At 42.8% G+C, this 27,496-nt stretch overlaps 1 protein-coding gene across 1 annotated transcript in view; it reads left to right on the top strand.

Annotated features, from left to right (window-relative positions):
- Positions 1-26,075, top strand: part of PPEF2 (protein phosphatase with EF-hand domain 2) — a 35,790-nt gene extending 9,715 nt beyond the window's left edge. Inside the window, exons 6-18 of the mRNA XM_010983018.3 lie at positions 703-878; positions 2,194-2,308; positions 3,484-3,530; positions 4,442-4,608; positions 5,064-5,100; positions 5,194-5,343; positions 13,841-14,215; positions 15,965-16,150; positions 17,262-17,404; positions 20,128-20,234; positions 21,173-21,336; positions 22,087-22,174; positions 25,227-26,075. Coding sequence (XP_010981320.3) covers positions 703-878; positions 2,194-2,308; positions 3,484-3,530; positions 4,442-4,608; positions 5,064-5,100; positions 5,194-5,343; positions 13,841-14,215; positions 15,965-16,150; positions 17,262-17,404; positions 20,128-20,234; positions 21,173-21,336; positions 22,087-22,174; positions 25,227-25,480 — 2,009 coding nt within the window. The 3' untranslated portion in view covers positions 25,481-26,075. The remainder of the gene's footprint in view (positions 1-702; positions 879-2,193; positions 2,309-3,483; positions 3,531-4,441; positions 4,609-5,063; positions 5,101-5,193; positions 5,344-13,840; positions 14,216-15,964; positions 16,151-17,261; positions 17,405-20,127; positions 20,235-21,172; positions 21,337-22,086; positions 22,175-25,226) is intronic.
- The last annotated feature ends 1,421 nt before the right edge of the window (positions 26,076-27,496 follow it).

The following is a 27,496-nucleotide window of genomic DNA, read 5'->3' as shown; positions in this document are numbered from 1 at the left end:
GAGAGTTGGAGTGCAAGGAGTTTACTTGTTAAATACAAGAAACACTGGTGGGATGAGGAGGGAGAAGGGAAGGGGTTCAAGAAAAGGGAGGCAGTCAATAAAGGGTAGGTTACTAAACCTGCAACCCACTGTGCCTGGGAAATAGTGCAGAACACGGCCTAGGAGGTGTCCCACCTGAAGGCAGAGGGAACTGGGGTCTTTATATGTCAGCTCCTGAGAGTCAGAGTAGGAGGCTGCTGGGAGTGGCAAATGGGGAGGGTTGTTAACTCCGCACTTTCCTGGCCCTCCAAGCAGGGCTCTCTTCAGAGCCAGGAAAAAATCCCTCAGGCGGAGATGCAGGGGCAGGCATTTGGAAATTAACTGCCTGAACAGCACTGAAAGTCTGAGGCATCTGCCACGACACCTGCACTTGCCTGTGAACTCTTTTTCCACCACGGTTTTCCCTTTCCTCCTGCTTACAAACCTAGGCCCCTAAATTTCTGAACTTTCTAAGTCAATGAATAGAACTGACATCATAAGATAACCACTTTCCCACCCATCCTACTTTGTCATCACTTCGCCGCTTCCTTTCTCCTCTCCTGTGTTGGAGCCGATGCCAGACTGGCCAGGTCCCACTTCAAGCACAGTCCAGGGAACGGATTCTGTATTGCCCGTGACTGCAGGTCTGATCATAAGCCGGCCCACCCTTTCCATCCCGACTAGGGGACTTCCTGAACCGCATGTTCACCGAGGAGAGATCTCCGCAGGACTCTGAGATGGAGAAGAGCAGTGACTATGAGTCCATCGAGGTACCAGACAGTTACACGGGGCCTCGCCTGTCCTTCCCGCTCCTTCCCGACCATGCAACTGCCCTGGTGGAAGCTTTCAGACTGAAACAAGTAAGCTCCCCCCGGGGGACCCGGATCCCCACCAATTCCACGTAACACAGGAGGAGAGCAGACTCGATGCCAAAGAAATGGCCCTGAGGGTAGGATGTTTGTGTCACGGGTCCATTAGAGAGATTCCACTTGCCCTTTTCTTAGCCGGGAACTTGTGGTTGATCAGCCAGTTTTTATGTGTTGAAAGCCCATCCTCCTAACATGTAATCACTTTGTTCATTTATCCTGCAGGTGATTACTGAGTGCGGCTGTGTGCAGGCACTGCTCTAGGCACTGGGGATATAGCGGTGACCAAGACAGACACAATCTCTGCCCTCATGGGGCTGACATTCTAGGGTGGAGAAGGGCCATAAATAGTAACAAATAAGTAAATTACATAATATATTAGGTGATAAGAACTGTGTCAGAGCATAAGCTCAGTTCTAGGTGGCAGAGATAGATGCCAGTTTTACAAGTGGAAGGTGTCACTGAAAAGGTGATTTCTGAGCAGAGGTCGAAGGTGGTGAGAGCGTGTGCTGTGTGGGCGTCTGGGGAAAGCCTTCCAGGCAGAGGGAACAAATGGAAAGATCCTGAGGCAGGAAGGACCTTGCCTGGACCACTCAGAAACGGCAGAAAGGTCCTTGTGGCTGGAGAGGAGGGAGCCAGGGGACAGCTCTTAGGAGCTGGAGGCAGAGAGGTGGGTTGCGTGGACTTCCATTCTTCTGAAAGTGATGGGGAGACATTGAGCACAGGAATGATATAATCCAGCTTGCTTTTTAAAATAATCATTCTGTTTGCTGAATAGAGTGTAGGGAACAGAGGCTGAATGAGGCAGGGAGGCCAGTTAAGGGACTACTGCCATAGTCCAGGCAAAAAATGGTAGTGGCTTAAAACCCTGGTGACAGGGGTGGAGGCGGTGAGAAGTGGTCAGACTCTGGCTTTATGCCAGATTTCAGTCCTTCCCCATGTTCATGTGAAGATAACTCACTGCGGGAGGAGTTGGGATGGCTTTCCCAGTAACGTCAGGGTGACTCATGCCGTCAGCATACACACACTTATACACACTTGGCTGAGACAGTCATGTGTTTCTCCAGAGCTGAAGGCATGGAAGGGTCACACAGCACAGACGGGATCAAGGATATCGGTTCGGTATTTGGGGGATGATGAAAAGCACAAACAAGGCAGAAGATGGTGAAAAAGGATCTATGCATAGGGTCCCAGGAGCAGTTGACTAGGCTCACTTTTGGGGTCCAGGGTCATTGAGCAGTAAAGGTGAGGCCCGTCTTCCCTCACGATGCATGTTACTTTGTACCCTCCTTCCTCATCCTCCTTGTAGAGGCTGCATGCTCGCTACGTCCTGAATCTTTTGCACGAAGCCAGGAGACATCTGGTACAACTGCCGAACATCAGCCGGCTCTCCACCTGCTACAGCGAGGAGATCACAGTGTGTGGTAAGAGCCAGTCAGAGACGGCTCTCCGTGCTGGACACGAACCAGAAAACTGCCTGTGATGGGGGAGCGGGCCTGACGGCCACGTGGGCAGGCCAGGTTCATATCTCCACATCGATTACATTTACATATTTACTCCACAGTTATTGAAAGGAGAGGTGGCCTGTGGGACCAGACCTGTGGGGTGAGATGGCCCAGCCTCCTCCTTACTTTCCGAAGAGATGCAGATTTGACCCCAAACTCATGCTCTCCATTCAGAACAAAATCTCAGCAAATAACCAGACCATCCCTTGTTAGAAGACAATTTATTTATTGTATTCGAACAGGCCTGAATGCCTAGCATTATTCCTTCCATCCACGTGTATTTTTCTTCCAGAAAGAAATCCTGTGAATGTCAGTCTTCTCTATCTCCTTGTGTTTTCAGTGACATTTGAATACCCGTTATAGGCCGACACCCCACAGTGGAACTCAGGGGAGACTGTAATGCACCAGGGACTGTAAACCAGCACTTCTAAGGCCACATGCAGCCTGGAAATATGTCTTATCTGCCTGAAAATGTTCTTAAGTTTCTAAAGTTAACTTCCAACATTGGAAAATTGGAGATGTCATACTAAAATCCAGATTTCCAAATTCTTGAAAAATCTTGTAACTCTGGCCCTTAGGTGAGTAGCAGCTTCCTACTTTAGATGAGGCAAGACTCTCTCCAGTTCTCATCCTGGTTTGCAGCCCTGCACTATTTGGTCCCATTTTGCTTCAGTCAAAATATAGGTCATTGTTGGGGGGAGGGTATAGCTCAGTAGTACAGTGAATGCTTAGCATGCAGGAGGTCCTGGGTTCAATCCCCAGTACCTTCATTTAAAAAATTGTCGCCACCCCCCATAAAGGTCATTTACTGTTTATGATAGTCACACAGAAGAAATATTGTGCTTTCTGCTTTCAACATTAACTGTCCCATCAGTAAGGGAAGTTACTATTTATCCCCATCTTACATGTGGGAAAACGAGTAACCGTAAGTTTGTCAGGTTTTCCTGAATATTTTCCTTCTAATTTAAATTGAGATATAATTGCCATAACCTTGTAATAGTTTTTGACACACACTGGGTATTTTCCTTTTTATAGTAAAAACCAGAAACTGGTGAGGACCAACCAAAACTGACATTTTTTTCTGTCTTTGTTAGGAGATTTACACGGCCAGTTGGATGACTTAATATTTATATTTTATAAGGTATGAATGCTCAAATTAAGTTCCTGTCTTGCTCTGAGGCTTACTTCAGAAGTTCAAATATAGTAGCTAGTAAACAAATGCTTAAGTATTATTGGGGTTTCAAAATATTTTAATATTTGCTACTATGTAGAAATGCATAATGTAAAATCCATCATTGCATTATATTCTAGTGTATTTTTGTAAACTGTTTTAAAAATACAAAATCTCAAGTTAAAGAGAATCATTATTTGGAAAAAAGAAAATTCATAACTAAGTAAACAATTTCCTTTATTACCAAAGCAACTGAGAATTATTTTCATGTTTATTTTTAATTATCAAGTACAGAGTATATAACAAGGCATATATTCTATAAATGTAGTATTACTTTGTATCTACACACACACACACACACACACACACACACACACACACACACACACACACACACACACACACACACACACACACACACACACACACACACACACACACACACACACACACACACACACACACACACACACACACACACACACACACACTGCACTTCTGACCTATTGTCTTGTTTAATCCTGAGAAATCTATGGCCACTATTGTTTTTAGTGCTAAAGAGAGAGTGGCCAGAACTTAAAACTGGCATTGGAATTACAAGATCAGTGTCCTTTGCACACACCAAATGACAACACCACGGCTTTGGATAAAGCAGCTATTTTGGTGAGCATGTCATAACCTCAGCCTGGCTAGAAAGTAATTACGAGACCAATAGAAAATATTTCCATCTCTTAACTGACATTTCATGTTTGGAAGAGAGACAGACAGCACAGAACTGGCTTTTAGACCTGATGTGACTGTCAGATGCTCATTGGCTTGACTTGATTTCCTGTTCCCTTTCTTCTGCTGCCTCTTCTTGGACCTGTCTCCTTGTTGGGAAGAATGGTCTCCCATCACCAGAGCGGGCCTATGTGTTCAACGGCGACTTTGTGGATCGAGGGAAGGATTCCATAGAGATCCTGATGATTCTCTTTGCCTTCATGTTGGTTTACCCAAAAGAATTCCATCTTAACCGAGGAAACCATGAGGACCATATGGTGAACTTACGGTACAAAGCCAAACAGGCTTGGGGATTTACTTTTTGTGATTGTGAATAGGTATTTTACCAGAGCTTATTTGGTAGATGCCTTTTTAAAGCAGTCTTCCAATTTTATAAAGTGGAATGCACAATATATACCATTTTGAAAGATTTTTTTAATTTACACTTTATCCTACTATTTTAATGATTAAATTTGTTTTCACATATCCATATACTTTATCATGTAAACAATAATATAGAACACTATGGAAAAAGTAGAAAATACAGATAAGCAAAAGAAAATTAAAATATCCCATAACTTCTCTACACAGAGATAATGTTACAGCTGTAAACATTTTGGCAACTATTTCTCAGTCTCTTTTCTATATGTGTGAGTAGATGCATATTGAACATACATTTTTTATAAAAGTGCAATTGTGCTGTAACTATTGTCACAAAATATCTATTTTTCCTTCTAACTGTAGATACGGCTTCACCAAGGAAGTGATGCAAAAATATAAGGTACATTGCCTTTAAAAGCAAAAGTTTCTTAGTTCAGATAAGTTGAGTGAATTATTTGACACTTAATAATACCTTGTTGATATCATTTTTCAGATACACGGCAAGAAAATACTTAAAATACTACAAGATGTGTTCTGTTTGCTTCCCCTGGCCACTCTGGTTGATGAGAAAGTCCTGATTCTTCATGGTGGAGTGTCAGACACTACTGACTTGGAGCTCTTGGCCAAACTAGACAGGCACAAGGTACTGACTGAGTGCTGAAATAGTGCAGATTTCACCATAATGCCCAGCATCACTGCCAATATAAAATAAATGTCATCCTGACTCCATGGTGACTCCAGTTGACCAATAAGGGATGTTAAGAGAATCCGTTAAATCATTGAAAGGAGAAAGCTTGGGACTCTACAGCTGGAGCAAGTGTGCTGTGATCAGTTAGTGTTTGCCATGGACATGACAGTGGGGAGTGGCAGCTAGTGCCATCTGTTGGCCATCCTTGATATGGGCAGTTCTGATCACTGCCACCTGAAGTGCCTCCAGTTCCTAAATAATTCACATCTTCAATTAAACTCAAATGTGTATTGAGTTTATCTGCCTCATGCATGGAGGATGCTATTGGCAGATACAAAGATGAGATCACCTGCAGTTAAACTCAACAACTATGTTTTAAGTGCTTACCAGGTGCAAGGGAAGTGCTAGCCGAGATACAAAAATACCCAGAGATGGTGCTTGCCCTAAACAAACATGCAATAACCAGCAAGGGGCAGGGGAGAGTGAAAGCCAGAATATGTGGTAGCCCCATACTGATAGGTCTCTACTAAGAGGTCTCTATTTTCTGTCTCATTTTGGAGGTGGGAAACTAGAAAGCAAAGATTTCTATTTTCTTTTCATCACAGGCTCTCACACTTGAATGGTATCTTACAGCCTCTCTCCTCTAACTGCCCATCCGCACAGGAATCCCAGCAGTTAGCCTGAGCAATTCCAAAGACAGAACTCATTACACAAGCCAGGCTACTTTGGGCAACTCTAATTGACATAAAATTCTAAGCTATCTGAGACATAAATGAGAGTATGGCTTTAGAGTCTAACAGACCTGGGTTTGAATCTTGGAACATGTACTTCTTGGAACATGTTGTCCAGGGCCAAGGCTCCTTAAGTCTTGTTACTCTGCCATCCTTAGGGTGCCTGTCATTCCCATGCCCTCATCTGCACAGCTCAAAGTGGCTTGCCACCGCATCTGTGTTTCAAGCAATATGACAGAGGAAGGGAAGGGAGACTATTCCTGCCCTTTAAAGACACGATGAAGAAGCTGCATGCTTCTCTTCTGCTCTCGTCCCGCTGGTCAGACTGTAGTCCATTCCTGTAGACAGGACGTGGTGGTTCTTAACTCACGTGTGATGGATCCATGGCTTAATTCCCTTCAGCTTCACCAAGGAATGAGTCATGTGTAGCATCTCATGAGGTCTGGCTCAGTGAGGATGCAGCTGGTCTTCTAGATGTTTATTCTTCCAAGATTTCCACAGGACTTGGTCTCTAGGACAGAAGTGGTGCAGGGAACATCTGTGGGAAACATTAACTTGCTAGAAGCAAACTGATGTATAGCAGAGTGGCTTCTAGTTATTCTACATACCTGACAGTATCTAAGTTCCTTAATTTGAGTTCCTTCTGGATCTCAAACCATGTCTGGAACATAGGAAGTCTCTCTCACACAATGTTTCATAGGGGCGCAATTGGAGTTTGCTTTTAGGGGCTACCTTCACTTAAAGCCAGGCAACTGATGAGGCTTCATCCCAGGTTAAGTTAATCTCCTGACAAATTTTAGCTAGAGTCTTTTTGAGAGTAAAATTCATCTTTTCCATCTTGCCAGTAGATTGGGGTGGCCAAGAAGCTTGTCATTTCCAAGGAAGGTTTAAGGCTCCAGATACTTCTTCAGTTATTCCTGCTATAAAGTCCCCTCCATTGACACTCCAAATGGACATAGGTAGCCCACACTTAGGAATTATTTCTTTTAGTAGGACTCAAACAATGTCAGAAGCATTTTCACTGGCAAGGAAATGCTTCTACCCAACTGGTAGAAGTGTCCACAAGTACTACCAAGTACCTAAGGTTTCCAGTGGCTCTGCTGGTTAACGGCAGTGGCCCAGTTTTAGGATTACTTTTAGCACAGATCGTGCATTTCTGTGTCACCATTTGAATTGTCCTTTGCATGTTTGATCCTATAATGAATGTCTGAATCCACTGGAGGGTGGCGTCTCTCCCATCATGGGTACTCTGGTGCATATAACTTATAACCTCTTCCATCAGGTGTTCAGATCCAAGGACCTTGCCTTGTCTATTATAAACCCACCATTCTTATACTTAGCATCCTGAGAATGGCCAGGACCCCAGTCAGATCCCCACTCATTGGCCCTTTCCAAGCCTGCAGGAGAATACATTGGATAGCATATTGTCAGATCCACATTGGGGATCGGGGCCAATATTGCGAATCTAGGTGTTTTAGTCCTGGCTGCTAGCTTTGCTACTTGACCCGCTAGATTATTCCCTTGAGCAGTCAGACAGTCTGATCTCTGATGTCCTGGACAGTAGACAAGAGCTAATTCTTTTGACTCCATGACAGCTTCTAATAAGGTTAAAACTTCCTCGGCATGTTTAATTCCCTTCTTCCCTGTAGTAACAGTCCTGTCTGTCTCCAAATGGCCTCATGGGCATGGACACCAAGAAAGCATATTTTATAATCAGTGAAAATAGTTACTCTCTTATCCTTACCGAGAGAGATGGAGGGCTCTCATCAGGGGTGTAGGTTCTGCCTTTTGCGCGGAGGTACCTGAGAGAATGGCTTCTGCTTCCAGTATCTTTTCATGAGTCAACCCACACCTGGCTCTGCATTGTTCCTGGTCTGTGAAGCTCCTCCCATCTGTGAACATCTCAACGTGTTGGCTCTCCAATGGCTGGTCCAGCAGGTTGAGACCACTGGAACAGACCTGTTCAATTAGCTGAACATCCGTTATGCACAGAGTCTTCAGTATTCAGAGCAAAGTGGCAGGATTCATGGTGGAGACTGCTTTCAGAGTAACAGTAGGATTATCCAATAATAATAGTCTGATATTTTCTTAATCTTCCTGAAGCTAACCAGTGTCCTCCCTTCTGTTCTAGGAGGAGAGGTAGACAGTGTGGTAGGCTGTCCTAGTGTAAATTTCTCTGCTTGTAAAATATCACAGGTAGCTGCCATCGCTCGAAGGCAAACTGCCCATTCCTTAGTGACAGTATCTAATTGCTTTGAGAAATATGCAGCAGGCATCCTTATGCTGCCCAGGTTCCATCAGGACTCCAAGGCTGATTCGTTATCTCTCATGAACAAGTAAGTCCAGGGGCTTTGTGGTATTTGAAGACCTACAGCAGAGGCAGTTAGCAGTTTTTCTTTGATAGCCAGGAGTGCCTTATGGCATTCCCCAGTCCAATCTAAAGGTTTACTGTCTCTTCCTTTAAGAGCTTCCTAAAAGGGTTTTGCTATGAGTCCAAAGTTGGGGATCCAAATGCAGCAGAATCCAGTTTTTCCCAGGAATCCCTGCAGTTGCCACTTAGCAGTGGGAACTGTGGCCCTGGCTAGAGATTCTCTCTGGCAGGGAGCAAGTCTCTCTGTCCTTGTGAGAGTTCAAAACTCAAACACTTAACAGAGGACTAAGAAACTTGTGCCTTCTTCTTGGACACCTTACAGCCTCATTCAACCAAAAGAGTTCAAAGTCAAAACCATATTTTGGTCGGCAGTGTCTTTGGTCTTACAAACAATCAGAATATCATCCACATACTGGATCAGGGCTCCCTCATTTAGTTAAGTGTCCCTCAAAGCTTTTGCCAGAATTTCTCCAAATATTGTGGGGAAATTTTTAAATCCCCAAGGAAGTACTGCCCAGCAGTGCTTTCACTTTTGTATCTAGATATTCCCATTTGAAAGCAAACAATTCTTGGGATTCAAAACCCAAGCAGATACCAAAACAGGCATCCTTTAACTCCAGCATGGTAAACCAACAAAAGTCTCAGGACAAGCAGTGAGCAGAGTGGATGGGTTAGGGACTACTCAATCAATATCTTCTACAATTTGATATCTTACAATTTCTTAAGTCATGAACAAACTGATAATCATCTGTGCCTGGTTTCTGGACTCGTAAAACTGGAGCATTGTAAGGTGACTGGCAGGGGCGTATTAAATCATATTTGAGGAAGGTGTTTAGCAGCGGTTGAACTCCATGCTTTGCCTATTCCTTCAACAGGTACTGCTTTAAATTTGGATTTTTGCCCCAGGGCAAATCCTAACCTGTATGGGTTTAGCCATCTTGGCTCTCCCCAGCCTCCCATACGCCCAAACCTCCAGACTCACCTTCTGCAGTATTTCATCCAGAATGGTTGCCGGTGTTCTCTTTGGGTTGGCTCAATAGAGCCTGCAATGTGCACGCCTTCTCTGGTGGTACTTTAACGTCTATTCATCCAGGTACAAAGGTAACCTTGGCATTAAATTTACTTAGTAAATCTCGTCCCAGAAGGGGAATGGGAAAAGCTAACCTTCAAATGGGTTTTTCCCAACGGATGGTCTAGCAGCAGAAGTCTTTTTCAAGGTTTCCCAGATACCCCAGTTACTAACATAGTCTCAGAAGAAAGTTCAGAAAGCCAGGTATTTAAAACTAAGTGGCCCCATATGGATCAGAAAATCCAAAAGTTGACTTCCCACTGTCGTAGTTACCCAGGGGTCTGCAGGGGAGATGCTGATGGGCTCGCTGGGATTGAAAGGAACCCCTGGGACCCGTCATTCTTGATCACTGCCATTCTCAGCTTGGGCACCTGGCATGCCACCTGTTGTTTACCTTTTCTGAGAGTTCTGTTTAGGATGGGACTCTCTTTTCTGCTGTCGCTCCTGTTTACAGTATACACACTGGTGGGTCTCACTATCAGGTGCCACACTTGAGTGGAAGCTTGGGGCTTCCTAACTTTTGCTGAGTCCCTCATGGGGCTCCTCCCTGTGTTAAGGCAGCCACAAGCAGAGTGGCCTGTTTCCTTCTTCACTGTTCCCTTTTCTCCTGAACCTGGTCTCTGCCATTAAAAACTTTAATGGCATTTCATCCAGTTGAGACATAGGCATCCTTACAGCCCTTTCCACCTTTTTCAGTTTCTTCTGTGTATGGGGGCGGGGGGTGCGCTGACCAGTAAGTGACATATTAACCATGTTTAAATTCTCTGGGGCCTCAGGCTCTGTAACTGTATACTGCCTTTAGGCTTTAAAGACCTTTCTAGAAATTCTGAAGGATCCTCATTCAGTTTCTGTTTTACCTCCTGTACTTTATTAAAGGCTTGTTTTGTCCCCTTCTTTGCAATCTAGCAAGAAGGCAATCTCGATAATGTTCAAGTTTTGACCTATCCTCAGCATCCACATCCCAGTTAGTATCTGCTGTTAGTCCAGCTATGCTTGCTGCAGCCCACACTGGGTGGCCAGGGAGGGGTTTCTGTATGAAGCCGATCTATCTCCTCCCCAGCTTCATCCAGCATCATTCTACATTCTTCTGAAGTGAGGAGGGTGTTTAATACATTTACCCAGGTTGCAAAACATCGATTAAAAACATCTGCTCAGGCTGGGTTATAGGTTGCAAAAGTCAATGAAAAAAAGATTTTCCATTCTCTTTGGATCATCTCTGTAGGTTCGTGTTTTGTTCTTCCAATTAAATAAATGCGAAGTAGGAAAAGGAGAGTGGAACCAGGTCAATCCCATTGGCTGCCCAACTCAGAATTCACACCCTCAGTGGGAACTTACCTGAACAGATATTGCCCCTTATGAGTTTGGGTAGATCCTTGGCCAAATCGAGTACCCTGCTGGGTATGTCGGAGACCATCCCTATTTCTGGATCCTTAGAGATCAAGGTGAGGGGCCCAAGCCTGAGGCTCACGTGCTGGCAATGGAAGAGCAACACCGTCCCGTAAGGGGGAGGAGGAGCAGTTGGGGTGTCTGACCGAACTGACAGCAAGGCATCCTCCTTTTCATTAAAATCAAGCAAAACAGGTTTCTTTGCCTTCCCTTCCTATTGGATCATAATCTTACATTTTCTTTGCACAGGTTTATACTGATACAATAATAAAAGACTGTACGTAAGGTATTTCATCCCATTTTTCTTCCCATTTACAAAATAAATACAGCTGCAAAAATCTAAAGGATATTGTGGCCATGCAGTGCTGCCAAAAAAGATCTCTTCTCCATGGATTCATAACTGAAAGTCTTCTCAGTTTTGGAAATGCAGCCAGAGGGCTACAAACGGGGACGGAATTAACATTTGCCATTTCGAACGGGCTTTGCTTCCAGTGGTCACCGCAACAGAACCTTCGCGAGGGTCCTTGCTGCAGTCGCCGGGAGGCCGAGTCCCCAGCTGCCAGTTCTTAACTATTAAGGCGGAGTAGACAGAAAGTCCTTTCAGGACTGCCAAATGGTCTAGGCACAGGGGTGTTGCTTTAACAAGGTTTCTCACCCAAAAGACATATTGCAACCCCAAAGCTGTCTCTTCGCTGCAGAATGAAACTAAGCACTGAAAGTCGGCGGCATCTTGCAGGGAAGTCCAGGGGAACGGTCCCTGTGATAGAGGGACCAGGCAGCTGCTTGGACTTGTCCACAGGCTCTCAATACCAGCAAGGGGCCGAGAACCTAGGGCAAAAGCTTCACCTGGACTTCCCTCCTGGCTGGCAGATTTGTTACTGAACCAGGTTCCATTTGCCTGATGCATAGCAAGCTATGAGGCTGAGACACCAAGGTCTGCAGCAAAGAGAGGGACAGAGAACAAATCTCAGCTCAGCCTCCCCGAAGGCAAGGGGCTCAGGGTATTTATGGGGTAACAAAGAAGCAGGGCGGTCTGAGGCGTGGGGAGCATGGGGAAAGGTGATTGGAAAAAGGTGCAGTAATCGTGGTTTTGCGCAGGCGTAACTAGGCTACAGGCACGTTCAGAAGGTCGCCAAGTGGATGTGCACATACTCAGTTGGAGGGTGGGTGGTCCCATTCACTCTTAACTAGTTCAGCTCAGACTAGATGCAGCTGACTCCAAGTTCCTGAAAAACAGCTCAGGCAAACATATTGTTTAGGCTCCGTGCTGCTTGGAGGACATGCAAGTCTGCAGCAACAATTAAAATGACCTTGATTAGTGAAGGCAGGTTACAGGTGAAATGGATTTCACTAATGTCACCCACAGTTTCAGAAACTCAGAGAAACAGGGGCTGCGTAGTCAGGTATCCAGATTCCGTCCTGGTGCAGTCTTAGTATCTCTGTGCCTCAGTTTTCCTACCTGTATTATAGGTGAGGATGCTGCCTCCTAGGGGTGTGAGGGCTGGGCAGTTAATTCATGTGAAGCTATAAATGAAGATGCCATCTCACAGGGGTGTGAGGGCTAATCAACGAATTCATATAAAGGGCCCAGACGGCACCTTTTTGGAAAAGGCTCAATACATATTAACACCATTATTCTCTATACATATCAACACAATTCTCCTAAAGAACCAAAGTCAGGGATGCCTCTTGAGGCAGGTACATCCTTAAAATGAAGTTACCTGGTGGGGTGAGACCGATGGACTGGCCCCTGCTGTGACTTAGCAACGAGGAGAGAAGGAGGTGGTTGAGTCCGTTCACATCTTGAGGACTTTCACACTCTGTGCGCAGAGCTGAACTGCCTAGGAAGTAATTAGTACTTGTCCAACGTCAGAGAATAACCTCTGTTCTATTCTCTTCCATCTGGAACCCTCTTCAAACATCAGTAAGGCACTGCTGAGCCACTCTGAGTGTCCGTCTTTGTTCCTGCCCGTAGGCAGTCCACACTGGGACGTGGCTTTCTCGTACCACCGTCCTTGGATCTATTTGCAGAAAGTTCTCACTCCTTGATTACGTACTTGCACAGAGTTCCCTTTGTGAATCAGACCTTTACCTTGATATCCCTGTGGATCCTGTGGCCCTCAGGCACGCTGGGACGGCTGCTCTCTCCTTTTGCTGGATGCCACAGCTCTGCTCTGTGACCTGACCCTCTCCTGCTGTCAAAATTCTTTCCATTTGTGTCTCCATTCTCTGTCTAGTCCCACTACCATGATTCTGAGTCAGAGAGAGGGACCACATTCAGTCCCTTTGGCAAGAAGAGTATCTTCCAAGTTAGGGCCAGGCTTCCTCCGCAGGTAAGATAGCACCTCCTGTAAACTGCCATTAAGTGCTGCCTATCCCCCAGCAAGCATCAAATTTTTCCCATCCCAACATTTCTCAACCACAAGCTGCATTTCTTTGCTTTGCTTTCATACCTGTGGAACAACAGGAAAGTCAATACGGGCTCTCCTTGATGAGACAGGTGCCCCTTCTCACCCTTATCTAAAAATCACTAGGTTCCTAGAAACAATGACCTAGGTTAGCATTTCTCCAATTATCTGTGGTAGAAGATCAGGTTTCATAAATTTCTAATTTGTCACAGATCAATGCTTTTGTAAAATACAATAAAAGTGAGCTACTAGAAAAATGAAATACAAACGAAAAATATAAGCCCACTGACCTTGCGCTTGAATGTCGGCAATATCAAATTGCTACAAAAGCTTCCAAAGGCTTACACCCAGTTCTGTGCTGTCCTTGCCATGGGCCCGGACAAACCATGGAGCCCAGAGTGAGGAGCGCTGACTTGATGCCAAAATGCTGCTCAGAAAGGAGCAACGGTTTTATTCCAACATCTGTATCTCTTCTGGACATTTTCAGATCGTTTCCACCTTGAGATGCAAAACGAGAAAGGAGAATAAGAAACCGGCGGAGGAGAAGGGGAAAAACAACCAGATGAGCTCTGCCGGGAGACCCTCCCCGTGGTTTCTCCCCCAAAGTCGCTCTCTCCCCTCCTCGCCTCTCCACCCCAGCGCCCACAAGGCCGCCAGAGCTGGGCGCTCCTCCAGCGTCCCCTGCAGCGTCGCCCCGGACCCCAAGGAGCTCTCCCGGCAGGTGCGGCGCTCCGTGGACCTGGAGCTGGAGAGGTGCCGGCAGCAAGCGGGCTTCCCAGCGATCGAGGAGAAGGAGGAGCCCGTGCCCTCGGCATCGGAAGCGGAGGAGCAGCTGGAGCCCACGCAGGAGGAGTGGAGGCAGGTGCGTGCGGCCAGGCGCTGCTCCCGGCAATTCGGCCGCCGTCGGGAGGGACCAAGGATTTCCAAAAGCGAACAATTTCCTCCTTCCATGTAAATTCAGTGTTTTCTTCCCCGCCCCTCTTTCTCTCTTTCCCTCAGGTTAGAACACCCCAGAAGGAAACTGGTCTTTGCCTAATGACTCATAGACTTTAGAGTTTTATAAAGGATGGGAAGATGAAGCAGGTGGGCTCTATTGCCTGAGTAGACTTGGTTTAGTGAGCTAGCATTATTGGGTAAGAAGGTAAGCCACCCTTTATTGGATGCTAATATATATATATATATATATATATATATATATATATATATATATATATATATATATATATATATATATATATATATATATATATATTTCTGCTAATATACATAATATATATTTGACATATATATGTCAGAAAGATGGCCACTGTGGCTCAAGGTCAAAAGGGCTTCAGCAGATTCTATTCTGTTTTCAGGCAACTAAAGGCTTTCCCAAAATCTTCGGAGCTGCATCACATGGCACCCCCTAGCTGCAAGGGAGAGTGGGAAAGCAAGTATTTAGCCAGGCACACTGCCATGCCAAATACCCCAGTAAGTGTTCTGTTAGCAAGGAAGAGAAAGAAGAATGGATATTCAGTAGGCATGCACAGTACTGGCCCAAATCGATGACTCTGGCGGCCAAATGGAGGGCACATTTCACTGGGGCAAGACTGGCAGGGAGACTGCTGTGGTCCAGATGGGAGATGATGCCGGTGATCTTGTGTAGTAGTGTTAACAAAACTACGTGAACTTGGTGGTGGTGTTCAACCACTTTTGACCTATAAAAATGGCAACTAAAGCTTCATTCAATAAAGAGAAGAGAGTTCAGAATTATTTAAGAGCTAAAATTAGCAGAACTCACTGATTGGATGGGGAGGGTGGTGAGGAAGGACGAGTCACAGCTGACTGAGGGTAGAAACCTCCGTCAAGAGAGATGGTGAGTTAGGTTACATGCTCCCTGAATTATCCATCTGGACTTCAACATCAACTGAGAATTGAAATTTTACAATGCAAGTCTCTCCTTTTGCAAACTATGACTCAATAATAATGTGCTGGTATTTATAAATCAAATGTAGTTGTTTTCTTAAACAAATACATCCAGTTATTTTATGTGTGTTGAACAAGACTGGCTGTCAGTGTTGTAACAATAGGGTAGAATCTGCTTTGCTAGGAAAATGGCTCAGCTCTTCTGCAAATTCTTTAAAATTTTTGGAAATTATTTTAAGAAATAAAATACTCAGATGCACTTTCCCAGGACCACATCTGGGACCTTGTGACGCTGCATGAGAGACTGTTTTGCCAGCCCCAGGACTTCTGCCTTCTCTTTGGGGCAAATGTCCAGGAGCCTGGAGCACAGGCTGACTGAAGGTTACTGGCTGTGATCAAAGCTTCTACCAGAGCTGCTCCCTTTTTGTCTGTTTTATGTGTTGAGCCTTCACAAATGATTTATTTTCAAGGCAGTGGCACATATTTGTCAAACAATGTGCACAGACACTCACTTTGTGAGTAATAAAAGAGCCTAGAACCTCAGGGTTCCAAAATATAAATGTATGTCAAATATTGATGGCATGGAAAGTTATTCACTTATTTTTATTCAAATAGTTTCCTCTTCTCCTCTTTTTCCTCTTTCCATAAGAGTCACTCTGACTGTCTGTCTAGTTTCTAGGAAGGAACCCTGTCTTGGTCTCTACAGGTGGTGGATATACTGTGGAGTGACCCCATGGCTCAGGAGGGCTGCAAAGCCAACACTGTCCGAGGGGGAGGCTGTTATTTTGGGCCTAACGTGACAGAACGGCTGCTACAGAAATACAGTCTGCAATTCCTGATCCGCTCACACGAGTGCAAACCCGAAGGCTACGAATTCTGCCACAACCGCAAGGTGAGTGGATGCCGGCCGCAGCACAAGTGCGGTCCCAACGGCCCCTCCCAGGTGTGGACGGATGAGCTAAGGCTCTCGGCTCCTCACGATCAGCTGTGCCTTGTGTTTCCTAACCCACTTGCTCAAAGCAACTAGACCCTTTCCAGTCATTTATCCTTGACTTTGGTAGCCTCTTTAAAACTTAAAATTTGATTGAGGCCACCGTTTACCAATACCCTGAGAGGAAAGTAAGGGGCAGATAGGGTCCCGCTTCATGGATGGACACAGCCCTGTGTTTTCCCAGCCACATGTCTATTCTTTGTCACATTGCTTACTGTCACGTGTCTCAAACTACACTGCAGGATCACAGGATCTCTGCACTCTGCCCCAGGCAGGGACTCAGATCACTTGTCTTCTCAGGAACCCAGTTAACATCCTGACTAAGTCTTTGGGCATCTCCAAACCCTACACTGTTTGTTTAGCCTAATGCCTCTAGGATGAAAGTATTCCCAAGAATACTAACTCTGCAGGAGAATTACAGGTCTCCATGCAGGGAAAAAAGCTTGAGATCAACCAGTGCAAGAAATGTTTAACAGGAATGTTAAACAGTTGTATAAGTTTCTTTACTGCAGGGCTTCTGAGAACCTTTAATTTCCTGTATTCACTGTAAATCTCCAAGAAGAGACACAGTGTCCAGCTTTTCCCAATTGTATGGACAATGGAAACTTTATCATGGAGCATCTGAGGAGGCACAACACTCCGTAGGAACTCTGCCTGGAGGCTTCACCCCAGCTTTAATAATTGATCTGCCTGCTAGTTGTAATGACCATCCCGGTGTATCAGACCCAGCTTGCTTCTGAGTTGAACCAAATGAAGAGTTTTCTATCACTCCCTGCTATTTTTCCTGGCGATAAAGATGTGAAGAAAACGTGCTGTGGATGTCCTAATTCAAGGTTTTACTACTTGAGTCACAATTCCTGCCCTACTAGCATTAATGACTAAATGAACAAACAAACATAAATGAGGTCAAGAAGGAACAGCCACCCCCAAAACTGGGTTGGGCCCTACTGGATTGAGGATGAAGAGTTCTTCACTGAACCTGAATGCCTGTCTCTCTTCTGTTTTGGTTTAGGTGTTAACCATCTTTTCTGCCTCCAACTACTATGAAGTTGGCAGTAACAGAGGAGCCTATGTCAAACTGGGGCCAGCTTTGACCCCACACATCGTGCAGTTTCAAGCTAACAAGGCGACTCACAAGCTCACCATGAGGCAGAGGCAAGACTTTTCAATGAATGATTTTCAGGAAAAAAAAAACCAGAATTATAGTGTTGGTGGAAGATTTGAAGCTCAAATGTCATTACATTTATCCAGATTCTAAGTCAGAATTCAAAACTTAGCTATGTCAGCAGTAGGATCTAGAATAGACATTATAACAGGGGCTCCTCTTTCTTCTCCGTATGCTCTCAAATCTCTACCCACCCATCCTCAATGGAAGTGACAGAAATTATTAGCAGTGGGTATGTCTTGGGTAAAGTCCACATAACAGGCTACTGAGTCTTTTCAGGGTCACTCTTCTGTTTTCTCTCATCAGACAGACAAGGCTTTTTTCACTATCTGGGGACTTGGCAGATGGATTTCAGTGCATACATTTGTTAACAATGCTCCTTTCTTTCTGGGAAGGAAGCATATACTATTACTAAATGGCTTCTGTTGAGATGATTATGAGCTCTAACTTTCCTTGAGAGTTTACCACACACAAAGTGTTACTATAAAGAATTTATATATTGTTTCACTTGAATTTATGAAATACACAGTGTTACTAAATAAGTTTTACAGATGAGATCATTAAGGAGCAAAGGTTAAATCCACTGGCCACTGGTCACACAGCTAATAAGCTGTGAATGTGAGCCTTGACCCAGGCAGTCTTATTTCAGAACTCACATACTTAGCAACTCTGCAGTACTGCCTCCCACTGAGAAGGTGGCCCCAGAGTATATAAACTGCTAAAAGATACAGTTGTTGTGCTGCTGAACAAACTCCTTTAATTATCAAACGCAATTAGAAATCAAAACAAAGTTAGCATAAATCTAGTGGAAAAAGTATTTAGCATCTGTCTTGTGTGAGTGCTGTAAGAGTGCATTATTTTAAATCACTCAAGTTATTAAACACTCAAGTTAATACACAATCAAGGCTAGCATCACTCAAAAAGAAGTATTATGTGAAAATTTAAACTCATCAAATGATAGTCAAACCTACTATGCAGCAGAATCATCTCTGGCACTTTATAAAAAAATCAGCCATCTGAGCCTCATCCCAGCAAATTAGAGTTAAAATCTTCAGGAGTGGGCCCCAGGCACCTGGAATGCCATTATTCCATGTGACTTAGGTATTGTCACTACAAAAGGAGTCACTCTAGGGAATCCTATAAATAACATGTTTAAATAACATAATTAAAGAGCACTCAGTTTTTTGAAATTCACTTAAAGCAACTACAACATCTTCTGATTTACCCAGAACTCACTTGTCCAACAGCTTCAACTATCTGGACCACAACAGAGAACTTAGAAACAAGCGGGGAAATGTCTCTGACCAGCAACAACTGAGGTCTCAACGGCCACAAACTCAAGATCACATGTTTTTCCTAGAGGAACCCTCATTCAGAATCCATTTACTTATGGTTTAAATCCACATCTCAGGATAACAGTGTAGCCATCCTGGAGTCTACCTGTCAAGATTGATTCCTGGCCTCACCCCTTATTAGCTATGTGACATTGGGCTAGTCAGTTACCCTGTACGAGGCACAGCAGTCATACCTACCTCAGTGGTGTTGGAGGATTAGTCAGATGATCCATGCAGAGCTCTGCAATTCCAGTAAGTGCTCAACACGTGCTGCCTGACGTAGGCACAGAGAGCCCTGTGCATCCAGATGGCTCCCAAGGGCACTGCTGTACTACATCCCTGCGTGATAAACATCAGTGACTACAATTTACCAGAAATGGTTTAAATGCTTTGCCAAACCAGTGGGACTTAACCTTTTTTTGGGGGGGAGAGTCCCATACTTCTTTTAGCCTCTGATGAAACAACAAACTCTCCAGAAAAATCAGAAACATTCCCATACCCATAAAATTTGAGATGAGCTTTGTGCAGCTCACACTTTTCCGGGGGGTGGGGGGGATGTCTATGGAGAATATTATGCTAAGTACCTTAAACTTCAAGGAAAACTTTCATCAAACATGACTGAACTGGGGTGTTTTTGTTGGTTGGGTTGTTTTTTTAAAACTCTTAGCACTGGAAAAGATAGGCTATCTGGTTATCATTTATAGAAGGCTGCTTCCTCTATGAGAACGGACAAAGTATATATTTACCTTTTATCTCTTTTTATCTTCTTGTTCATTCAACTACAGATATTTACTGAACACTTATTTGGGGCCAAGTACTGTGCCCCTCATTACTCTGTTGACTCAGTAAGAATAAGAAAACTAAACTAGTGTTATTTTGTTATTCATAAATCCTGCCTTGTGACTTTTTAACAAAATAATAAATTACAAGAAAAGCATATGATTTTGCTAATACCATTTGTCGAGTGCTTTCTTATGTCCCAGGTGTTCTTCTGAGTACTTTATATGAATTTACTTATTCAATCTTCACAATAATCCTATGGGTGAGGTACCATGTTTATCCCTATTTTGCAGACAGAGAAAATGAAGTACAGCGTAATTAGGTAACGACCACAAAAGTGGTGTTTCTCTAGAACTTCTGCTCTAACCACTATCCTGCCCTGGGAAGGACAGCAGCATCCCCAGACCGGCCCTCTTTGTGCACAACAGGGAAATGCAGGCGAGCACTGGGGGAATGTAAGAGATGGAGCTCCTCCCTCAAAACCTGAGAGCTCTTGGGAAGCTGAGACATTAAGAAAGAGATAGGCAAAATCTGGTGAAAACCCATGACTTTCTTTTACACTAATTTTTTTAAATGCTCCTTTTTGTCTCCTGTCCCAGGATTAGCAGAGTGGAGGTGTCAGCTCTGAGAGCCCTGCGGGAAAAGTTATTTGCCCATTCCTCAGATCTTCTCATTGAATTTAAGAAGCATGACAAAGATAAAACTGGTAAGACTAATCAAGTAAAATATTCATAGAGGAAGGAAGCTGGCCAAAAAATCTCTGTCTTGCATTTGTTAGCAAATAAATATTTAAGGACCAAATGACCAGAAGACTTCTTTGACTACTTCCTCCATTTTATTCAACTTAACATCCTAGTTGTCGTTTCTAAATTTTTAAATTCTAAGCTTTTAACAGAATGTGAACTTGGCTAAATATAAATGAAAATAGTGAAAAAAATGGAGTCAAGGGAAAGGTGACAAGGCCAGAACTAAGCAAAAAGCAATGGGGGGACAAGTTACAAGAGTGGATCCAAGACTAACAAAAGATCAATGATTTGGTTTCTTGTTGTTACGTGTGTACTTATCTGTTCTGCGTTCTATTATCTGAGCTGAAAATTTTGTCTTTTCTCAACTCAATGGAATGTCTAATGGACATTGACTACAATGTAGCCCTATTGAAAAATAGCAGGAACAGTCATAAAGTCATAGCAATATCTTTTCATACACATAAACAACCAATGCTATATATCTCTGTATCAATATAGAGCTATATTATATAATGTTTTATGATATTGTTTACAAGAGTCTTCTGTGACTTCCAATAGTATTACCAGATTTAGCAAACAAAAACAGGATGCCTAATTAAATTTGAATTATAGATAGGCAACAAATAGTTTCTAAATATAAGTATGTCCCATGCAATATTTGGGACACACTTATACTTTTGTGGTCTGTCTGAAATTCAGACCTACTGGGCATCCTGTATTTTATCTGGCAATCCAATTTTCCAAACAACCCTACCATGAGCAACAAAAATAATGACAGTGCCCATTATTTCTGTCACCTACAGATAGTAAGAAGAATGTCAGGATAAAAAGGAATGCATTCTTGGGCACGAAACCAAATTTATACATGACAAGTCAACAAGTGAGCTCTTTCCTGCAGGTTTAGTCACCTTGAGTGACTGGGCAGCAGCTGTGGAGTCTGTGTTGCATCTGGGACTGCCATGGCGGATGCTGCGGCCGCAGCTGGTGAACAGCCAAACAGATAACATGCTGGAGTACAAGTCCTGGCTGGAGAACTTGGCCAAAGAAAAATTGAGCCATGAGGTAATGGTATGAAAATGGTGGTCGAGAGCATATTATGGGCCTTCAAGCCCCTTATGAGAACTTCGAATCAGAAACAGCCAAATATTGAGAATCCCAAAGGGGAGATGAATGAGAAAAGGGAACAACTGTTTGTTGAATTTCTACGTATCAAATTTTGTGTTAAGTGATTTACATATGTTGCCTCTGTTGACCCACAAAACCACCCAGAGAGGTAGGTTGTAATCAGCACCAGTATACCTGTGAGAACACTGCTCACAGGGGTTAAGTAACCTGCCTAGGATAATAGAGTTTCTAAATTATAGAACCTAGGACTCAAACCCAGGTCTGTCTGACTTCTTTGATGCAGTGCTGCTTCCCCCATTCAAAAAGGTATTTGTTCAAAAATACTTATGTGTAATGTATGTGAGAACTTGGGTTATGTACTTTAAAAAAAAAAAACAACAAACTGCTTTATTGCAATATAAATCATATATATCATGCAACTCATCCATTTAAAGTGTAAAGTTTGATGGTTTTTAGTATATTTGCAGATATGTGTAACCACCACCATGGTCAATTTTAGAACGTTTCATCATGGGGTAGGTGCTTCTTAAACTGCTAGATTATTTAGTAGGCTGGAGGGAGTTGGGGTGAGGGATCATAAAACATCTTCAGGTTCTTTCAGGAGTCTTATTGTCAGGGTTGATTTTATGTTAATTATATATTGAGAAGCCTAAACATAAAAGAAGGAATAAGAATTTTTTCTTGCAGAACATACAGTCAAGTTTGCTGGAAACACTGTATCGAAACCGATCCAACCTGGAGACCATTTTTAGGATCATAGACAGTGATCATTCAGGTAAAGGCACTCCTTATCCTGTCACTTCTGACACATAGCAAGTATTTTACTTCCCACCCTTTGGTCTCCTCCCTTATTATTTTGCTCTCTACTCAAGCAAAATTATTGGCAATGCTCATAAATGGCAGAAACTAGAAAAGTACTTGAGCAACATGAATTTTTCGTATAGAAAGGGGTTGGCAGAGAAGACTGAAGACCAACTGAATGAGGAAGATAAACTTCTTACAGGAAGAACTATTAGATGTGCTATCCCTTACAGTTCTATCAAAGATAGCCACAAAGTAATGAAGAGTGTCCAGAACAGGAAGGCTTTTGCAATTCTCATTCCCAAAGTATTATTTTAAAAAATTTTATAGGCACATGAAAAGATGCTCAGTTATCAGAGAAAAGATTGCTAATTATCAGAGAAATGTAAATCAAAATATCACTTCACACCAGAATGGCCATCATTAAAAGTCCTCAAATAATAAATGCTGGAGAGGATGTGGAAAAAAAGGGACCCTCCTACACTGTTGGTGGGAATATAAATTGGTGCAGCCACTATGGAAAACAGTATGGAGATTTTTTTTTAAACTGAAAAATAGAGTTATTGTATGATCCAGTAATCCCAGTCCTGGGCATACATACAGAGGGAACTCTAATTCAAAAAGATACATATACCCCAATGCTCATAGCAGCACTATTTACAATAGCCAAGACATGGAAATGTCCACTGATGAATTACTGGATGAAGAAGATGTGAGATATATATATAATGGAATACTACTCAGCCATAAAAAATAATTAAATAATGCCATTTGCAGCAATATGGATGGACCTAAGTAAAGTAAGTCAGAGAAAGACAAATACATGATATCACTTATTTGTGGAATCCAAAAAAAAATGACACAAATGAACTTATTTATAAAACAGACTCATAGACATAGAAAACAAACTTGTGGTTACCAAAGGGGAAAGGAGGGGGAGGGATAAATTAGGAGTTTGGAATTTGCTGATACTAGGTGCTATATATAAAATAGATAAACAACAAGATCCTACTGTATAGCACAGGGAACTATATTCAATATCTTGCAATAATGTATAATGAAAAAGAATATGAAAGAAAATATATATGTATATATATATAATGAACTGTACACTATGCTGTACACAAGAAACCAACACATTGTAAACCAACTATACTTCAATAAATTTTTTTTTAATTTTTAAATAATTATAGATTCACAAAGAGTTACCAAAAAATGTACAAGGAGGTCCTGTATACCCTCACCCTATTTCTTTAGTGGTCCAGAGGCCTTTTCAAATATTATTACTTTTTTTGAGATATAATTCACATACCATATAATTTACCCATTTAAAATGTGCGGCTCTGTGCTTTTTTAGTATATTCACAAGCCTGTGTAACTGTTATCGTCGTCTAATTTTAGAACATTTTCATCACCCTAAAAAGAAACCCATACCCATTAGCAGTCACTCCCCCTTCTCATTTCCTTCTCTGTCAATCCCTGGCAACCATTAATTTGCTTTCTGTTTCTACGAATTTGCCTATTCTGGACATTTCATACAAATAGTTTGATACATGGCTTTTGGGATCCAGATTCTTTCATTTAGTACGTTTTCAAGGTTCATCCATGTTACAGCATGTGTCAGTTTTCAAAATTTCTTTTTATAGCTGGATAATATTCCATTATATGGATATATCACATTTTGTTTATCCATTCATCAGTTGATAGACATTTGGATTATTTCCACTTTTTGGCTATAATGAATAATGTCACTATGAACATTCATATACAACTTTGTGTGTAAACATATGTTTTCAGTTCTCTTGGATGTATTCCCAGGAGTGCAACTGCTAGACCACATGGTAAAATTAAGTTTAACTTTTAGGGGGGCTGCCAAACTGTTTTCCACAGTGGCTATATCATTTTACATTCCTACTAACAATGTATGAGGGTTCCAACTTCTCCACATCCTCACCAACATTTGTTATTTTCCATTAAAAAAACTTTTATAGCCATTCTACTGGGTGTGAAATATCTTTTAATAGTTTTGCTTTGCATTTCCTTAGAAACTAATGATGTTGAGCATCTTTTCTTGTGCTTATTGAACTTTGCGTATCTTCCTTGGAGAAATGTCTATTCAAATCCTTTATCCATCTTTTAATTGGGTTGTCTTTTTATTGTTGAGTTGTTTTTTAAGATATATTCTAGATATTAAGCCATTATCAGACATATGATTTGCAAATATTTTCTCTGATTTTATGGGTCATCTTTTCACTTTCTTGGTAGTGTCGTCTGATACAAAAAAGTTCTTAATTTTAAAAAAAGTCCAATTTTTTTTCTTTTGTTGTTTGTGCTTCTGTTGTCATAGCTAAGAAAATGTTACGTAACTGAAGGTCACAAAGATTTATACCTATGTATTCTAATTGTTTTACAGTTTTGGCTCTTACAGTTGGATCTTTAATCCATTTTGAGTTAATTTTTATTTGTAGTGCAAGGTAGGGGTGTAGCATCATTCTTTAGCATGTAGATATCCAGTTGTCCCCTACCATCTGTTGAAAAATATTATTCTTTCCATTGAATGGTCTTGGAACCCTTGTGAAAAGTCAATTGACCATAGACATATAGGTCAAAGGCTTTTTATAAGCAGAATAAATTAGCATATGTTTGGGATGATTTAATGCAGGGCTTCTCAGCAGTGGCACTGCTGACATTTTGGCTTGAGCAATTCTTTGTTTGGGGGCCCATCCCGTACATTTTAGGATGTTTAGTAGCATCCCTGCCCTTTACCTACTAGATGCCAGTAACACCCTCCCCCCTCCCCCATGACAATCAAAAATGTCTCGAAACATTTACAAACGTCCCTAGAAGAGCAAACTTGCTCCCAGCTGAGGACCACTGGTGATGTAGTGATTTTGCACTATCCTCTTGGGAGTTTAAAGTGGATACTAGGCCCTGGGTGTCTTTGTTTGCAACCAGGTGTCCTTGCAAGAATGTCAGAGGAAACGAGCACTGAAAACTAGACTAAGTGACTTGCTCTCTCTGGTAAGGGTTCATCTCACTGGACGAGTTCAGGCAGACTTGGAAGCTGTTCAGCTCTCATATGAACATTGACATCACAGATGACTGCATCTGCGACCTTGCCCGGAGCATTGACTTCAACAAGGATGGCCACATTGACATCAATGAGTTCCTGGAGGCCTTCCGCCTTGTGGAGCAGTCCTGTTCAGAGGGCGATGCCTCAGACTGCCCACGAACCACAAACACCAACAGCAGTGCCTGCAGCAGCCCAGGCGCACACTAAGGCCAGCCTGGTCTCCATCGCCCGAGGTGCCTCATGAGCAGTGCTGAGCTCGTTGCTAGAACAGTTCTCTTATTCTCCAGAAACTGTGGAACTTTATGCTGTGGCTTTGCCTACCAACATGCATCAGAATCACCTGTATTCTTGGGGTGGAGGGTGAAGTTAGAGTGTGTGTGTATGTATTTTAAATATGTAGGTGCCCTAGCCCCATTTCAGAATTTTCACAAGGTAGGACCGAGATGTAAGTATTTTTAAATTCTCAAGTCTATCCCAGTTAAGAACCACTGATAATTCAACTCCTTCATTGTTTTCATTATAAAAACAATAAATAAAAGATATGCAATGTCTTATTGCCAAAGGAAAGTTATGAAAAATTATTTGTGTAACCCCATGACCCAAACGTATGGATTCTTCTCATTATTTACTTTTTCTTGTTGTAACTATAATGCTTATGTAATCTAATGTTCTGCTTTTATTTTATAAGTTCACATCTGTGTTGCTACATAGTCTTCATGATTATGCATTTAAAGGCTGCGTAATTTCAAATGGATGCAGTATAATCTATGCAGCCATTCTCCTAGTGTTAAACATGTGTCTTGTTTCCGGTTTTTCATTATTATAAACAACACTGTGGTTAATAGCTTTGTGCAGATAGCCTGTTTCCTAAAAATCATTTGAATTTATACATTTTCACAGGCTAGAGCCCCAAGACTGGGATTACTTTGTCAAAGGGAGTCTTATTAGTCCATAAAAAGGTTTACTGTAAGGAATTGGCTCACGTGGTTGCAGAGGCTGAGAAGTTCCACGATCTGCAGTCAGCAGGTTGGAAACCCAGGAGAGCTGACGGTTGATTCTGGTCAGTCAGAGTCTGAAGGTGAGAGAAGACAGATGTCCCAGCTTAAAGGCGCTCAAGCAAAGATAAGGAGTCTTTTCCTTACTCAGCATTTTATTCTTTTCAGGACTTCAGTGAATTGGGTGAGGCCCACCCACACTGGGGAGGGCCATCTGCTTTACTCAGTCTGCTGATTGCAGTGCTAATCTCATCCACAAACACCCTCACAGACACACCCAGAAATAATGTTTTACCAAATATCTTGGCACCCCACGGCCGAGTGGATGTGTAACATTAATCGCCACAGATGTGAACGTCTGACAGGTTGCTTTTCAGGACTGAGCACACTAGTTTCCCCATAAACTCATGAGCTCAGAGTGCAGTCATTTCTAAGTTTTGCTAACAGTGAATGATAGTGCCTCCATGCTATTTTATATGCATTTCTTTGGTTGGTATCTCCCCTACCTCATTTTATTTGTACAGGAAATTGAAGTCCAGCTGGATATGTGACCTAGTTAATGCCATGGCCAAGACCAGAACCCCTGATCCCTGGCTCCATCCAGTGTCCTTTCCAGTTTTCCAGGACAATATTATCTGTTTGGTTTGATTATAAACAATCCCTGGTTTATATGCCGTCATTTGTTTGGGAAACAGACCCTAAGGTGACCCCTACCCCAGTGATGTCTCACCTCCTGGTGTTCCCGCCTTTGCCTGATTCCCATCTCCACAAGTGCTGGCAGGACCTGTGACTTGCTTTTGATCAACAGAATATGGCAAAGGTGATGGGGTGTTTGTCCTGTAACTATATGACGCTATATAAAATTCCACGTTAGTAGACTGGAGCAGGAGATTCTCCTTGTTGGCTTGTGGAAACATGCAGCCACATTGAGGGAACCCACATGACAAGGAACTTTGGGTGGCCTGTAGGATCTGCAGATGGCTTCCAACTGATGGCTACAAAAATCCAAAGCCTCCAATCATACGAGGAAATAAATTTTGCCGACATTCTGAATAAGCTTGGAAGCAGATTCTTCCAGATGTAGTGGAGCCTCCAGATGAGAATGCAGCCTGGCCAACACCTTGACTGCAGGCTTGTGAGACCCTGAGCTGAGGCTCCTGTAAAGCTGTGCCCAGACTCTTGAAACACAAAAACTACAAAAGTCCTTGGCTTGTCAATTCAGGATTGG

This window comes from Camelus dromedarius, chromosome 1 (genome assembly GCF_036321535.1).
Source record: "Camelus dromedarius isolate mCamDro1 chromosome 1, mCamDro1.pat, whole genome shotgun sequence".
NCBI lineage: Eukaryota > Metazoa > Chordata > Mammalia > Artiodactyla > Camelidae > Camelus > Camelus dromedarius.
Note: the sequence above shows the minus strand (reverse complement) of the source record. Positions and strands in the feature narration are given on the sequence as shown.